Consider the following 18,253-nt stretch of genomic DNA (forward strand, 5'->3'; position numbering starts at 1 on the left):
GATTCTGAATTTTGTCAGATGTTTTTTCTGCATCTAATGAGACGATCATATGATTTTTATCCCTCTGTTACGTGGTGTGTCATGTTGATGGTTTGTAGTTGTTGAACTGTTCTGGTGTTCCTGCAGTAAATCCCACTTAATGGTACTGAATTATTCTTTTAGTGTATTATTGAATGTAGTTTGCTAATATTTTGTTGACATTTTGCATCTATGTTCATTAGGTATATCGGCTTATAGTTTTCTTTTTTTGGTATTATCTTTGCTTTTAGTATCAACATAAGGCTGACCTTGTAGAATGTATTTGGAAGCTTTCCCTCCTCTTCTATTTTTGAAATAGTTTGAAGAAAACAACTATTCTTTACTTTTGTTTTGTTTTTATTTAAATTCCAGTTAGTTAACATACAGTGTAATATTAGTTTAGTTGTATAGTATAGTGATTCAGCACTTCCATACAACACCTAGTGCTTAATCACAACGGGTACACTTCTTAGTCCCCATCACCTGTTTAACCCATTCCCCCACCCATCTCTCCTCTGGTAACCATTAGTTTGTTCTCTATAGTTAAGAGTTTATTTCCTGGTTTGCCTCTCTTTTTTCCCCCTAAGCTCGTTTGTTTTGTTTCTGAAATTCCACATTTGAGTGAAATCATATGGTATTTGTCTTTATCTGACTTATTTTGTTTAGTATAATACTCTCTTGTTCCAGTCACACCATGGCAAACGCCAAGACTTCTCTTTTATAGCTGAGTAATGTTACATTATACACCCCCTCCCCCCACACATACATCTTTTACCATTCATCAGTCAATGAATATTTGGGCTGTTTCCATAGTTTGGCTATAGTAGATAATGCAGCTATAAATAATCAGGGTAAAAAATAATTAGTTTTTTTTTTTTTTTTTTGTTATTCTTTGGTAAATACCTAGTAGTACAATGGCTGGATCATAAGGTAGATTTTTTTTGTTTTTCATTTTTTGTTTTGAGAGAGAGTGGGGATAGGGAGGAGCAAAGGGAGAGGGGGAGAGAGAATTTTAAGCAGGCTCCAGTGTCTTAACATAGAGCCCAACATAGGGCTCAGCCTCATGACCCTGAGATCATGACCTGTGCCAAAATCAAGAGTTAGACACTTAACTGACTGAGTCATCCAGGTGCCCCAGGTAGTTCTATTTTTAACTTTTTGAGGAATGTCCATAGTGTTTTCCACAGTGGCTGTACCAGTTTGCAGTCCCACTAGTAGAGCAAGAGTGTTCCCTTTTTTCTACAACCTCACCAACACCTGTTGTTTCTTGTGCTTTTGATTTTAGCCATTCTGACAGGTGTGAGGTGACATCTCATTGTAGTTTTGATTTATATTTCTCCTAATGATCAGTGATATTGAGCATCTTTTCACATGTCTGTTGGCCATCTATATGTCTTTGGAAAAATGTTGAGAATAGGTGTTCTTTAAATGTTTGGTAGAATTCACCTGTGAATTTATCTGATCCCAGATTTTTGTTCTTGGGAGTTTCGTGAGTACCAATTCAATTTCTTACTAATAATCAGGTGTTTAGGGTTCTGTCTGTAGATGAGACATCACAGCACATTTCTGAAAGAGGAAAAGAGTAATGATAGATGAAACACATTCAAACAGAGAAAGCTGTGTCTGAAAACATTCAGGAGGAAACTACAGCAATCTCAGAACATCTCAGAATTTGAAAAGTCAGGGAGAAAGGATAATTGAAAATGGGAAGGAAGAATAGTTGAAAAACTGTGTAATAGTTATGCTTCCTTTCCTACCCAGTCCCATATACAGTGACTCAGTGTAATAGTCCCTGCCCTTCACCATTCCCTTTCTTTGCCATCAAAAAATACAGAAGCAATTTCTTAAGAAAATCAAAATAAAGACAACCCTAAAAGAGAAATAGAGTTGCCATGGTGGATATTTGTATCTGAAGATTATCCCTGTAATTCTAGCTTTTTAGGATCCCCCTGGAAAATGGCTGATTCTCTGCTATTCATCCTAAAGCAAAGTGTGCATGTCAGGAAGCCTTATTTATAAATACCTGTTTTCCATTTATTCTTTTTCCTTTTTAAAATATCAATGGACAACCAAAAATTACCTTCAAAAAAATAAAACCATATATAAATAAGAAAAACTATCACCATGTGAGACGGAGGTCCTGGGTCAGGAGATAGTGTTCTCAGAGAAATGAAAATATATTGCATCAGTAAATCAGGAACAGAATAGTTATTTAAAAAACCAGAACGAGAAAGAATTCTTGGGAGTTAAGGTGTTTGCACAAAGTAAATAAAAACACAACAATCCTGGATAGTTAAAAGATAAGTTGAGTGAAAATAGAAATACAGAGAGAACAGTTTGTTATTTAGCCAGTAGAAATCTCAAAAAGAATAAATAGGAAAGCCAGTTATCAGAAAAATAACATAAACATTTCTAGTGCTTAAAGGTACTTGTTTCAATATTAAAAGGAAGAGGGAGGTAAAGGGGCAACACAATCAGTGAAAAAAGACTCGGACCTATGCATGTTGTGGGATTGCAGTATAAGAGGAGGGAAAATCCTAAAAACTCCTAGGAAGGAAAAGAAAAGATAACCTATAAGGGAATGAGAATCAGATGAGCATAACTAGAGTGTAAACTCCGTAATGGCAGGGATTTTTGAGGTTGTTCTTTTCATTACGGTTGCATTGTGAGAGCTTAGAAGAAGTACATGTTGGATAAAAGAGAGAGTATAACATCTTCCAAGAACCTCTGAGGGTTTAGAAGGCAGTGGAGTAGTGTCTTTAAAGTTCTGAGAGAAAATAACTTAGATGGCAGAACTTACAAAAACTACCAGATTGGAGGGCAAAATAAAGACCTTCTCAGGCATACAAAGACTCAGAACATTTTTCTCAACCTATTTACCCTTTTTTGTAATTTAATTTTATTTTTTCAGTGTTCCAAGATTTTTTGTTTATACACCACACCCAGTGCTCCATGCAATACTTGTCCTCCTTAATACCAACCACCAGGCTCACCATCCCGCCACCCCCTCCTCTCCAAAACGCTCAGTTTGTTTCTCAGAGTCCACAGTCTCGCATGTCAGCCTACTTACCCTTTCTGTAGAAGTTACTTGAGAATATAGACAAGAAAAGTGATGATCAAAACTAGTAAAGATGATGTCATGAGCTGTTAGAAATGGTGGATTATCCCAGAAGTACTACAAAAATGATTCCAGAATGACAGTGGTACCACAGGGCTACAGAATAATTGGTTTAAATTAGAATTGGAAATAATTGATCTCCAAGAAAAATGTTTTTAAGAGGAGGAAAGAAGTGGAATTCAGGCTACAGATAGAATGACTACCAAGCTAGGTAAATATTAGTGATATAGGAAGGTTGTTTTTTCTTTTCAATAAGAAAAAAGGACTATTAGGAATCTGAAGGGAAAAAACTTCCAAACAAGTCATTACATGTTGCAGCCATTTAAAAATGAGTCACAAGTTAAATCCTCATCTTACGTAGTCTTAAGTTGCTAATTCAAGAAATAGCATAAGCATAAAAGTATAAGCCACTAAAATAGCTATCCCAGGGAGAGGGACCTGAATAATGGGGCAGTGGATGGTTCCTTTTTTTTTTTTTTTTTAAATAAACTTTATGCATATATTTGAGGCATGGATGGGGAAGGGTGAATGCTGGTGCATAGAAGATGAATGGCAGGTAATGTTTTGTGGGGTATATCTTTTGCAGTGAAAGGTTAGGTGGCACCACTGATTAAGATGGGACAGGTCATAGGGAGCTCCTTCTGCTATAGGCATATAAACAGATAATCCTCATTTATACCATATGATCAGCTTTTAATTATATTGTAATTAAAACTGAGTCTTTGACAAGGAATATCAATCAATTTACTGAGCATCTTGTATGTTTGAATTGTAAATGTAATTGATTTTTAGTGAGTGCTTATGGTGTCATAGTTCTTGAATTAACCTAGTTAACTGTCCCAGCAATTCTCCAAGGGAATTACTATTACTATTCCCTTTAAAAATGAGATCATTGAGATTCAGAGAGCCAAACACCATTATGTATAGCTTTTAAAACTTAAGTTAATAAAATTCAACAAAATTAAAAATTAGTCACATTTGCCACATTTCAGGTGCTCAGGTGCTCATATGTGGCCAATTACCATACCAGATAGCACAGATTATAAACATTTGCTTTTTTTTTTTTTTTACCATGATGCAGTCGAAGTTTATATAAATAAGGACACTATGTGAAGGAAAATACAGAAACCTTGAAATCAGTGCTTATTCTTCTACTTGGGGACAGAGTTTCAGAACACTGGGCTGTAGATCTCGTCATAAGCTGCTTTCATAAAAGTTCTCCTTTGAGTGCAGCAGGCGCTGACGCCCCATGACGCCCCATGACAAAACATTTCCATTCTTGCGAAAGTTTTATTGGGCAGCCTTGCCCTACAGAACCCCTCCCCTTTTTTTTACATTAAGTGTTTAGTTTATCCTTTTACTTTTTAAAAACATGAAACATTGTGTATACAAGTTTGTAATTTTTTTTTTTATAAATGGTAATATACTATACATGCTTTGTCCATATTTTTCCCTTAATATTTTGTGGAGATCGCTCCAGACTGCAGAAAGTAAACAGAGGTAGTGCTCATTCCTTTAGTAGCTTCATAGTACAGTACATCATTATGTGGTTATATTATGTCGCCAGTACCTTATTTATGGTCCTTCTAATTGTTTTAGTCCTCTACCACTATAAGACTGCAGTGAACATTAGTACCTCTGCCTTGTCTGCATATCTTTTTACATATAGTACTAGAACCACTATACTTGAAATATTAATTTTGTCAATGGGACTTTTTCCCCTGAATATTAAATACAATTATTCCAATTAAAAAGGTAATCCAGTTTTATTTTATTATAAAATTAAAATTTATAAAGAGAGGAAAAAATCATCTAAAATTCTTGTGGGCCAGACACTATTTTGGTGTATATGTATCTTGTACTTCACAAATTTTTTTCAGTTTCTGAGGAACGAATACTTAGTATTTTCAGTATTTTCTTTCAATGAATATGTATAGTTGAGACCATATTGTATTCACCAGTTTGGATTTTGTCTTTACTATAAACATTTCCTCAGTAACAAACTTTTTGTGTCTCTAATAATAGCATGATATTATGCTGTATTGATTTTTACAATATTCTTAATTATTCGCAGTTGTTAGACATTTATGTTGCTTCCCTTTTTAAAAAAAATTGTACTGTAGGGGCACCTGGGTAGCACAGTTGGTTGCAAGCTCTCTCTTTCTCAAATAAATAAATCTTTAAAAAAGTTGTACTCTATAACCATTTGTACTAATTTTTCCTCTACTTTCAGGATACTTTTCTTGTTATTTTAGGCATAGAATTATGGGATCAAAGATTAAAAGTGCAATTAAAGTTTTAATATATCTTGCCAACTTTTTTTCCAGAAATCTCGTGGATCTTTTCTTGATAGGCATTCTAGCAGCATTGAGTGTTATATTGAAAAAACTTAGGTAATTGGTAAGTTTAAAAATGGTATCTGAAGTTGAATATTTTTATGTGTCTATCATTTGTATTGCTCACTGTGGGTCTAATATGTAATTACCCATTTAACTTTTGGCCTCTTATTTTTTCATATGGGATGGTATGAATTATTTACATATGTAAAGGATGGTAACCATTTTTTTGACATGTTGCAAATGTTTTTCATTAGGTGTTTTAATTTGATTAATTTTTTTCCCCATACTTTAGTTTTACACTTTTATGTAGGTTGGTTTTTGTTGTTGCTGTTCCTGTTAGGCTTGCCTTAACCACCACTGTCCCCCCAGAAAAAAAAAAAATGGTGATTTGGTCATTATACATCTGTAAAAAATAAGCATTTGTTTTTATTATAAATCTTAAGATTCAGGGGAGTCAAATTCAGTTAACTTTTATTCAAAAAGAGTTATATATTAGGTATTTTACATGGTCTCTGTCTGAGCTCCAACATTCTGTCTGTTCCCCAAATACTATAAATAACGATGTGAAAAATATAGGTAAATCGAATTATAGCTTCTTTGAGAAATTATAAATAGTATACTATTTGCTTTTAGTATCTTTCATTGTAATTAACTATAAAACCTATTTCATGAAATATAATGAGTTTCCTTTCCTCTTCCTTAATTGTAGGGGCAAAAGTGTATCTTCTGTTTGCTAATGTTCTAATCTTTACTACAGATACCTGGAGAAAACAAAGTGCAGACATGAATAGTATCACCAGGATCTGAAGACTCTAAAACTGCTATTCAGGCTGGTCATGGAGTTTTTTGGAGAAAGGAATCTGTGAAATTATGTGAATAGAGACTATTTTACAAAACGATGGGGGAAAGAGAAAGAAGTCCAGATAATGATCGAGAAAGTAAGGCAGGAAAACACCATTACTCTTCATCTGATTTTGAAACTACCCCACAATCTTCTGGCCGGTCTTCGCTGGTCAATTCTTCTTCACCCACAAGTATTAAGGGAAAAAATCCTAAAAGACAAATTTCAGATAGCCAAGTGCATCATCAAGGTAAGCATTCTTTAAGAGTCCGGTGGACCTTGAAGACTCATTTTAAGTGTTTAGGAAAGTTGTATGAATGAAATTTCCATTGCTATATATATTGATATACACATGGAAATGGGCTGATCGTCATTTTGAATAAGATGTATTTTTGTATATAGTTGTTATATATATAGTTGTTGTATATATAGTGTTATATATAGTTGTTGCCTGTGGTGCTGTGTATTATCCTTTGTCATAATTAAAATCATACTATATACAGAAGAAGGAACTATTAATAAACCTTATTTTGTTTTCTTCTTTCTAAATGAATGTCTTGCTGTTTCTGAGGTACTGTAAAGGCAAAAAAAAAAGTCAGCAAATGTTTATTCCTTTTTAAATCTTCACCTCTAAAAAGCAGCAAAAGACATTGCTACAAGGTAGTTAAGGGACATTTTTATAAAACTACTTCCTCTAGGATACACAGTGCTTACTGCAAAAGCTCAAATTAAATCTAGAAATGGAATTTGGGACTTGGGACTACCACTTGGTTTTCTGTAAAATTATGTTATAATGGAAACAAGATTAATTATTCAAAATGATTTGTTTTATTAAAATTTTCCTAGTTTGGATCTACATATTAATACATATTTGACAAGGCAGTGTTCTAGAAATCTCCTCTTCATCTTAATGAATTTTTGGTCAAAAAGCCCCAGATGTACTTAGTAGCAAAATATCTAAGGACCACTGTAGAAAAATACACCATAGAAAATTAAGCTAAGGTAAATGAGGTAATTACAGTATACATTAATGAATGCAGCACTAGGTTAGAATGCTTATATAGAGGTTTTTTAAAAAAGATTTTATTTATTTGACACAGAGAGAGAGAGAGAGAGAGAGAGAAAGAGAGAACACAAGCAGGGGGAGTGAGAGAGGGAGAAGCAGGCTTCCCGCTGAGCAGGGAGCCTGATGTGGGGCTTGATTCCAAGACCCAGGGATCAGGGCCTGAGCCAAAGGCTGACTCTTAATAACTGAGCCACCCAGGCATCCTGCTTATATAGAGTTTAGATTGCAAGGCAGGGAGGGGTAAAATCGGAAGCCGAAAAGGAAAACAGGGGACCTTGAAACCTATAATAATATATTGACTCTCTTTTTCAGGAAATAATTGGCTATTGAACAGATTTAAGCAGAGGTATAACTAAATTTGCCTTTATAAATTTTTACTTTGTAAAGTAATATTTGCTTTAAAAAAATCTGCAAAGAATGTGTTACTTTTGAAAGCAGCCCTCTCGTGGACCCCTCATCTAACTTTCCAGAGATGTCCTCTGTTCTTATAACAGTTGGGTGCTTTTTCTTTTTCTTTCTTTTGCCTATACAGTGCTCAGGGTTTTTGGTCTTTTGCTCCAAATCTGGCTCAGTGAGAGCCTCTTGTTTTGATTTTGTGGTTGAATGCATGATCTGATACTAAACTTTTGCTATCTAATTAAGAAAAAACAGACCATAGGGTTGAACCTTAGAAAATGCTTTCTTGTTCCTAAGAAATAATGTACATATTTGAGGAATTATCAGTATTATTGGTAGGAATACTTTAATTTTTCACCACTTCCCCAGAAGCAGTTTAGGAGGCCACCTAATTAAGGAGTCAGAAATTCTTAAACTTTACATTATTAAGGAAAATAATTGAGAAAAAGCTTTGAAAAACATTTCCAACATCACCCAGAAAATTTCAGTTATTAATCTTCAATCTGACTTGTTTGTTTTGTCTTCTGAATTAAAATCTGTGGTAATTTGTCTACCTTTAGATCTATCAACAGGACCATACCAGCTATAGTTAAACACTTTAGTGTTTTCTTAAACACTGAATTAGTTTCTTGTTAGGCTGGCAACCACCAGTGTACAGTAAACTAAGGACAGAACAAATGTGATTAAAGTAGCATCTTAAACACTTAAGTTTGTGTATTTACATGTTTGATACCATATTCTTCCTTTTTAATTTTTAGCATATTAAATATTTTAAAAATAAAATTGTTGCTTTATCAAAAATTATATGCACAATAAAATTTAAGTTTCATTTATACATGTTTATGTATTACATGTTATGTATTTATTATATTTCATGTTTTGTAGTAGTATAAGCATCTTAAGTCTTTTATAGATGCATAATTCATCTTTACTATGTGTTTTTTAAAGGAGTCATATTTTATTTTTATCACCCGAAGGTAGAAACAAAGCAGTATTTTTTCACCCTCTTTTTCATAGTGACTTAACAAGAAGTAGATGGAGAGTGATACATATGATAGTCAGTCATCTTTTCTCACTCTTACTAGTACTATATTTCATCTTGATAGTTTTAAAAATGAAAATAAAAAAGTAAATGGCAGCTAGGAAATCTTTTTGAGTTCAGGTTAAGTGTACTTTTTATGATCAGTTTGTAGTCACGCTAATAGAATATGCTAAAAATAAGTGTTCAGATTTTTAGGATGTGAAAAATTTGGTTTTGGAAGCCCTTCCTGTCTGACTGAACAATCGAAGTAAGGTATTAGTGGGAAATTCTATCCTGATTCTTATATAGGCTTTAACTTTTCAAATAAAATAAGTTTCTATTTGTATTTTGTAATTTTGTAATTTGTAATTTTGTTTGCTGAGAAATACAATTTTATACATAAAAATCAGAGATTTGGAATAATTAACATTTGTCTTTATGTATAATCATTTGTATGTGTAAAGTTTCTGTCATTCCAAGAATAGAATACATATTCTCTAAAAGTATATGGATACCAAAACTGTTAACTCAGTATGTTGGGAAGGAAAGAAAATTGAAATGATGGATGCCCCAATTTAAAATTGGAGCAGTGCTGTCCAGGGGAAATATAATGCAAGTCACAAACACAAGCCACACATGTAATTTTATATTGTCTGATAACCACGTTAAAAAAAGCAAAATAGGGGCGCCTGGGTGGCTCAGTGGGTTAAGGCCTCTGCCTTCGGCTCAGGTCATGGTCCCAGGGTCCTGGGATCGGGGCTCGCATCAGGCTCTCTGCTCTATAGGGAGCCTGCTTCCCTCTCTCTCTGCCTGCCTCTCTGCCTACTTGTGATCTCTCTCTCTGTCGAATAAATAAATAAAATCTTTAAAAAAAAAAAGAAAAATAGGTATAATTAATTTTAATAGTATATTTTATTTGATCCAAAATATTCAAAATATTATCTTCTTAAAATGTAGTTAATATAAAACACTGTGTTTAAAACATTATGCATTTTTTTGAACAAGTGTTTGAAATTCAGTATGTGTTTCAGTTATGGCATATCTCAGTTTGGATTGTCCACATTTCGAATCTCTCAAGCCACATGTGGCTAGTGACTACTACTATATTGGAAAGTGTAGTTCAAAGTTGTAGGCTTTTCCCCATTTCTTAGTATTACCGCTTCCTTTTGTGTATTCAAACAATTATAGAACTGAAATCCCAAATCAGTACACAGTCAAAACATTCTTTAGAGTTGTCCATTTTTTAAATGAACTTTTGTAATGTAAACTGTAAATATTACATGTTACTCTTTACTTGTTTACATAATGGAATCAAGGTATCCACAGCTGGAGGGAGGATAAGGAAGGGTTGAATTTTCTAGTTTTTCTTTTTTTCCCCCCCTCTGGAATGCATTTCCTTCTTGGAAAAAAAAAGCAGTCACCTTGGAGATTAAAGTTCATTATTCTCAACTGTGGCAGACTTCCAGATGTCTCTCTTTAAAGGGCAGGTGCTTTGTGTATTGGGGCCTAAATTTAATGAACTTTTAGTAAAAATAATGGCATTCCACAGTCTTGTGAAATGTTGTTATTTAATATGTACAATTTAAAGATTTCATATGCCTATATTTTTTAGGGTGTAGGTTTTTGTTTTTATCTTGTTCTCAAATTTCTTCAAATGTTTTTGATTTGAACCTCCCACAAAAAGCCCCTGAGCAAGCATTTGAAATAATACAGTAACATCTGTACTGCTAAAAGCGTTTTTCATTTTCAGTCACTGATAAATGGGATTAGTTCTTATTACTGACAGAGAATATGTGTGGAGAACTTCCTGTTTTACATGCATTCTTTGTTTAATCCTCACACAACCTAGTTACATAGGTGGTGGTATGCTCATTATATGGGTGGGGAAAATAGACCTGGAAAGGTTTAGGTGAATTGCCCAAGGAGTTATTAAGTGGTAAATCAAAGTCCCAAACCCAGATCTTATCGCTGTAGAATGTGGTATTGTCTTGTTTCCTCAAATAAAGAAAAAGAGTTCTAATTAATTTAGAGAAAACATATGTTTCACATTCCAAATTATAATCCCAAATATCTTGACATAAATTACTTGAATATCACAGTATTTTTCCAGTGTTTATTATTACACCCCATGCTAATGTTTGTGCTTGAATTCTGGCTTGCCATCTTATCTATAAGGTTAAAAATGGTAAAGCCTGATGCTGTTATTTTTTAAAGCAATGTAAAAACAATTTCCTATAAACCATTAGGGTATCATTTTGATAAGTCAGAATGTTCCTAACCTTTCTTAAGAAAAAGATTCTGGACCTGTCTTAATAAAAGCATACTGAGACCTCTAAATAAAACCTGATACTTAAATATTGTAGGATCATTTTTTAAGGAAGAAACTAAAGAATGTTATAGATTCATTTATATTAGAATGAATAAGTAATATTACATTAGTACAGCTTTCACTTTACATCATTACTGTTTCTTTTTTAGCCCCTAGGAAGCCAAGCCCTAAGGGTCCACCAAACAGAAAGGGAGTCCGAGTGGGATTTCGCTCCCAGAGCCTCAATAGGGAGCCACTCCAGAAAGATACTGATCTTGTTACAAAACGGGTTCTTTCTGCAAGACTGCTAAAAATCAATGAATTGCAGAATGAAGTAACTGAACTCCAGGTCAAGTTAGCTGAGCTGCTAAAAGAAAATAAGACTTTGAAAAGGCTTCAGTACAGACAGGAGAAAGCCCTGAATAAGTTTGAAGATACAGAAAATGAAATCTCACAACTTATTGCTCGTCATAACAATGAGATTACAGCACTCAAAGAACGCTTAAGAAAATCTCAAGAGAAAGAACGGGCAACTGAAAAAAGGGTGAAAGATACAGAAGGTGAACTATTTAGGACAAAATTTTCCTTACAGAAACTGAAAAAGATCTCTGAAGCTAGACACCTACCTGAGCGAGATGATTTGGCAAAGAAACTAGTTTCAGCAGAGTTAAAATTAGATGACACCGAGAGAAGAATTAAGGTAAAACTAATACAGCCTCTAATTGTACTGTTTTGTGTTGGTTTTTCATTGGGTATTTAATGTGCTCTGTTAAGATTGCTTATTGTAGTTCAGTGTATGCTTGGAAATGAAAACTATTTCTTTTAATATTTGTAAAATTATCTTTGAGTAAGAGATTAGGAAAAAATTAAAATTGTGTACTTAAGAGCAGGATACAAAAAATTTTACACGTTAATGGGCCACCTGTTAATGAATGAGTGTTTAATTCCATGAATCTTAGTCATTTTGGGGAAATACATTATTTGATTATCTGATTGTTTCTCTAAAATTGAAAATGATACACTAATAGCTATAGTTTATAAAACTGACATTTGGGGGCATTGTATAAGAAATGTCACATAAAAAATTCTTTGTTTTTATTTCTTTGAACATTTGTAAAAGACTTTTTGGGGGCAGGGCTTACCCTTATTCCCCCAGATAGAAACTAAGATGAGAGATAGGTATAAGAAGAGTCACTAGTCTGAGAATATAGCAGAGTTTTTAAAAAGATATTTTTCTTGGAACAGGTTGAAAAAAAGAGTACTACCCCATGATATTTGCACAAAGAATTTGTATTAGATGCTACCTTATACTTGTGTGTGTGTGAGTATGTATGTGTATATATATATATATCACATACACGTGGTAAAATTGCATAAAACTAAATACATATACAGTGTATCTATATAAATATATGTGTGTATATATGTATATCAAACAGAAACCCTGAGTCAGTGCTTATGAAAATCAATGAGTAGTTTGGAAAGCAAAGCTGAGGAAAAGTATAGGAATAATGCCTGCTGTGAGAGCTCTCCGAACAAGTGCAAGTCAGAACTACAAATAAATTAACTTTCTGCAATGTATTAATTAGGTGTTTTTAATATATGGTATGTTATAGTGCTTCTTTGTATAGGATACCATGTTTAGTACACCAGTGCTAAGCCCAGGGGTAGTGGCTTACTAATACTGTGTACATCAATGGTTAGAGAAAGTAGCTAACTTACTCTATACGATTAACAATCATTTTTCTGTTTCAGTGCATAGAAGGTACCCTATTGTGTAGGCTTTACCAGTAATCAACCCAAACTGCAGAGCAAGCATATGGAAACTTTTTTTTTTAAAGGGCTACTTACCTTGAGGTGGAGTTGAGGGTAGGATCTGAAAGCAATTATTGTCACAAAAAACAAAACATTTTAATTAATTTTTATTTTTTATTTTTATTTTATTTCTATTTGTTGTTGTTGTTTTTTAAGGATTTCATTTATTTATGACAGAGATAGCGAGAGAGGGAACACAAGCAGAGGGAACAGCAGGCAAAGGGAGAAGCAGGCTTCCTACTGAGCAGGGAGCCTGAGGGATCCTGGGATCATCACCTGAGCCGAAGGCAGATGCTTAATGACTGAGCCACCCAAGCACCCCATTTCAATTATTTTTAAAGGGGAAATAGAAAATGTTCCATACCATGGATTTTTAAAATTGGGAACCACGAGCACAGAATGCTAATAATGATTTTAAAGAAGAAAATACCTCTGTGTATGTATAAAACTAGAGAGAACATGGTGTCGCAATCTACACACACACACATATACTGTGGTTCTCTCTTACAGCCAATTATGAAGGAGGTTTATGAGTGTTGAGGGGAAGAGGAGAAAAGAGAAAGAGAGGAAAAACAGAAGTCTTTGGATTCTGAGTAATAGATGAAGTTGATTATTTAGCTGCTCACTTAGCAAGAAAATCATCTGTAGTAAAGTCTTTGAAGTAGTTGGTAACTGAATAGTGTCCTCAGTTCTTTTTTTTTTTTTTCCTTATTGGGTGTAAAAAAAAAGTGTTTTTAACTTTTTATTTTGAGTTAATTATAGATTCATATGCTGTTGTATGAAAATTATATGTAGAGATCCCCTATATGCTTCATTCAGTTTCTGCAGTGGTAACATCCTGCATAACTGCAATATAATACTGCAACCAGGAAATTGTTTTTGATATAATGATTCAATCCATGAATCTTACTCAGGTTTCACTGGTTTTACAAGCCTTCATTTGTGTTTGCATGTGTGTATGTATTTAGTTCTATGCAGTTTTATCACATGTGTAGAAAAATTTATGTGACCACCACCAGAATCAAGATGCAGAACAGTTCCATCACAAGGATCCCGAGTTACCAGCTTTTATAGGCACAACTACCTTATTGCCTTCTCTCTCACCTGTGACATCCACTAATCTGTTCACTATTTGTATAATTTTGTCATTTTAAGAACGTTATATAAGTGGAATCATGTAGTATTTAACCTTTTGAGATGAATAGATTTAATTTTTTTCCCTTGAGCTCCATCCAAGTTGTATATATCAATAGTGTGTTCCTTTTTAATTCCTGAGTAGTATGCTATGGTATGGATATATCATGGAGTGTTACGGTACATCCCATTGAAGGACATCAGGGTTGTTATCCAGTTTTTAACTATTAACTAATAATGCTGCTATGATCATTCATACACAGTTTTTTGTCTGAACATATATATTCATTTTTTCTGGGATATATGTCTAAAAGTGCTTGATGGGTTGGATGATACATTTTTGTTTTTTTAAGAAACACCATTCTTTTTCTTTCTTTCGTTCTTTTTTAAAGATCTTATTTATTTATTTGACAGAGAGAGAGATCGCAAGTAGGGAGAGAGAGGGGGAAGCAGGCTCCCTGCTGAGCAGAGAACTCCATGTGGGGCTTGATCCCAGGATCCTGAGACTGACCTGAGCTGGAGGCAGAGGCTTAACCCGCTGAACCACCCAGGCGCCCCAGCCGTTCTCTTTCTAGAGTGGCAGTGCTATTTTACATTTCTACTAGCAATGTATAAATTGATACAGTATCTCCACATCCTTGCCAGCTTTTGATGTTACTACTCTTTTATATTGTAGCCATTCTGATAGGTGTTTAGTGCTAGCTCATGGTTTTAATTTGTATCATTCCTAATGGCTAATGATGTATATATCTTTTTGTGTGCTTATTTGCCATCTGTAGATTCTACTCATGTTGTTCCTTTAAAAAAAATTTTTTTTTGGCCCATTTCCTAATTGGCTTGTTGGTGTATTTACTAATTTTTTAAGTTCTTTATGTATTCTAATTACAAATCCTTTGTGAGATATGTGGTTTGCAGATATTTTCTCCCAGTCTGTAGTTGTCTTTTCATCTTCATCACAGGGGCTTTCAGAGGGAAAGTTTTAAATTTTGATGTAATCTAGTTTATCAGATTTTTCTTTTATGGATTGTGCTTTGGATAAAGTCTCAGAATTCTTTGTCTATTTCTATCACCCTTTGCCTATAGCCCCCGAGATTTTCTACTGTACTTTTATCCAAATGTCTTATGGTTTTGTGTTTTACTTTCATGTCCATTTTGAGTTAATTTTGTATCAGATGTGAGATTCAGGTTGAGGTGTTTTTGTTTGGTTGGGTTTTTTTTTGTTTGTTTGTTTGTTCTTGTTTTGTTTTGTTTTCGCCTGTGGTGCCCAGTTACTCCAGTAACCATTTGTTGAAAAGGTATCTTTCTTTTGAATTTGGAACCTTTTTCAAAAATCAGTTGGGCATATTTTTATTGGTCTATTTCTGGATTCTTTAGTCTGTTCTGTTGATCTGTGTGTCTGTCCCTCTGACAATACCACACCTTCATTATAGTCAAAATAATAAGTTTTACATTAGGTAGATTGATTTGTCTCATTATGCTTTATTTTTAAAAGTTTGGCTATTTTAACTAATCTGGGTCCTCTGCCTTTCCATATAAACTTTAGGATAAGCTTGTCTTTGTCTACAAACACTTTCCTGGTATTTTAGTGGGTAATGCATTAAAAATGGATCATTTGTGGGGGCGCCTGGGTGGCTCAGTGGGTTAAGCCGCTGCTTTTGGCTCGGGTCATGATCTCAGGTCCTGGGATCAAGCCCTGCATCGGACTCTCTCTCAGCAGAGAGTCTGCTTTCCCTTCTCTCTCTGCCTACTTGTGATCTCTCGCTCTCTGTAAAATAATAAATAAAATCTTTAAAAAAAAAAAAGGATCATTTGTGGAGAATTGATGTGTTGAACCTTCCTATTCTCGAACACAGTATATTCTTCCATTTATTTAGGTCGTCTTTCATTTCTTCCATCATCAATTTGTCATTCTTAGGATATAGATCCATACAGGTTTTGTTAGATTATACATAAATATTTTATTTTCTTTAGAACAGTTGTAAATAATCTCAGTTCTTTCTGGATGAGAAAATTATGTTTGAACTTGTATTTTCAAATTTCAAAGCTTATTTTTTTGGTAATAATTATTTTCACAAGGGGTTATAAATGTTTTATGTACATGAAGGAGTAACTTTTTTTTAGACGTTTACTCTCAGATTTTAGGAGTGTTGAGTTAAGTAGCTATAAGCCTCAGAGTTTGGTTGGGAGATCTAAACTACTTCATTTCTGTTGTGTTTGAAGTTTTATTAGAATTGACATTTAATATGTTATTACGAACCTCCTTTTCTCAAATCAATCTCATTTCAGCTGTCACACCATATACTAGCTCTCTTCTGAATGGAGGAGCCTTGGCAACCCACCTGAGGGTAATTCTCTACTTTCTAGCTTACCTTTTCATACTTCCTAAAGCCTTTGGCCCATTATGTCTTATTTTATCTTTCATAATCTCAGTAATCAACCCAGAATTTGAAATATTTACCATTGAGTTTCTTAATTCAGTGTGAAATTCAGCTTTTGTTTTTGTGCCTCATTCATTTACTCAATTTTCTTACTTTATCCAACATTAAGTTGATCTTTTTTCTTCAAACTCAGTAGGTTATAGTCACTACCATTTATTAGGCAAAGGAGAAATAAAAAATCTAGAAGCATAATTGCAGTGTTTCATTTTGCACATTAACTAAAAACCAGGACAGTCCCGAGTATCCCTTAAAATTGCAGTGAAATATTAGTAGTGCTTTCTTTTAGTTCTGTGCCACTCTTTCCTAAGAATCGTGTTTTTTCTTTGTTTCATTTGGTGTAGCTTTTTCTTTTGAGTCTGTCCTTAAGCTGAAACCTGGAGCAGCTTTGTTAGTTTACAGATTGCCTCATTCCAGGAAGGATTTCAGGCTACTCTCTACTCCCTTTTTGAATTACCTTTTCTTCTTAGGGGAGGGACAGAAAGCAGTTTTCAAGGTTACCTGTAAATAATTTAGCTGTGAAAAAACTTCCCTCTGAATATTATCCTCTTAAGTTGGGTGCAGGCTTAGTTGGTAGGTTGATGGAACTGAGTGAATGCAGTGTCTCTGTGATTTAAGAGCAGGTAGTTCAGAAATAGATACATGATTACTGAAACAAGCAGCCCAAGTTATGAATGGAGAAGAGCACCCATGACTGCTGTTTTTCTCTTGTGTGATGTGGTCTGCCCATCCTGGACTGGACACCAGGGATGAAGAACTGCTTGATGAGGTTATATTTGTTGAATTCTATACTAGGGGTAGGCAGCTAAATCAGAATACATATTTCTTTACTTATAGTTGTTTTTGTACTGTTATTTTGATTACATCAATATATTTGTTGAATAGAGTTTTGTCATAGTAGCAGCCTCATTTTAATATGTTTATTTAATATTAATAGTTACATGCATTTTAATATTTAAATAAAACTATGACAAAGTATAAAGCTGCAAAAAAATGTAGAGGTGTGCTAACTTTTACAGCAAAAAACATTTTTAGTTCTGTAATTCAGTGATTCCCAAAGTTTGTGGTCTTAAGACCTGTTAAATGTTTAAAAATTATTGCAGCCCCCTCCACCCTGCCTAGGAGCTTTTGTTTATGTGGCTAGGTCTGTTGATATTTACCATTTCAGAAATAAAAACAGAACTTTGAAAAATATTTCTTAATTTACCTAAAAATAATAACTCCTATATGTTATCATGAAATTTTTTCAGGAAAAATATTTTCTAAACCAGAAATAAATTGGGAGAAGAGTGGCATCATTCTATATATTTGCAAATTTCTTTAATATCAGGCTTAATAGAGGACAGATGGGTACTTAGAGGTGTTTCTGCATTCAATCTGTTGCAATATGTTACGACAGTTAATAAATATTTAAAAAATGCAGCCTTACACAGATGTCTATAGGAGTCAGAAATGGAAGAATATTTTAATAGACTTTCCAGATAACTAGATATGCCTCTTTAATACTACATCAAAACTTAGTAAGTGGTATTTCTTTCTTTTTTTTTTTTAAGATTTTATTTATTATTTATTTGACAGAGATCACAAGTAGGCAGAGAGGCAGGCAGTGAGGCAGGCAGGGAGAGAGGGGGAAGCAGGCTCCCCGCGGAGCAGAGAGCCCAATGCAGGGCTCGATCCCAGGACCCTGGGATCATGACCCAAGCCGAAAGCAGAGACTTTAACCCACTGAGCCACCCAGGTGCCCCAGTGGTATTTATTTCTT

The 18,253-nt window shown here is 34.0% G+C and overlaps 1 protein-coding gene across 4 annotated transcripts in view; it reads left to right on the forward strand.

The window, feature by feature from the left end:
• LCA5 (lebercilin LCA5) overlaps positions 1-18,253 on the forward strand; it is a 127,945-nt gene that overhangs the window by 79,788 nt on the left and 29,904 nt on the right. For 3 of the 4 annotated variants that reach the window (XM_044246834.1, XM_044246816.1, XM_044246825.1), the window contains exons 2-3: positions 6,233-6,566; positions 11,278-11,807. In XM_044246834.1, the coding sequence (XP_044102769.1) occupies positions 6,374-6,566; positions 11,278-11,807 (723 nt within the window). In that variant the 5' untranslated portion in view covers positions 6,233-6,373. Of the gene's footprint in view, positions 1-5,514; positions 5,537-6,232; positions 6,567-11,277; positions 11,808-18,253 lie in introns of those variants that run through there. The other variant, XM_044246843.1, reaches the window with a different exon arrangement.

The sequence above is a fragment of the Neovison vison genome, chromosome 1 (genome assembly GCF_020171115.1).
Source record: "Neovison vison isolate M4711 chromosome 1, ASM_NN_V1, whole genome shotgun sequence".
Taxonomy (NCBI): domain Eukaryota; kingdom Metazoa; phylum Chordata; class Mammalia; order Carnivora; family Mustelidae; genus Neogale; species Neogale vison.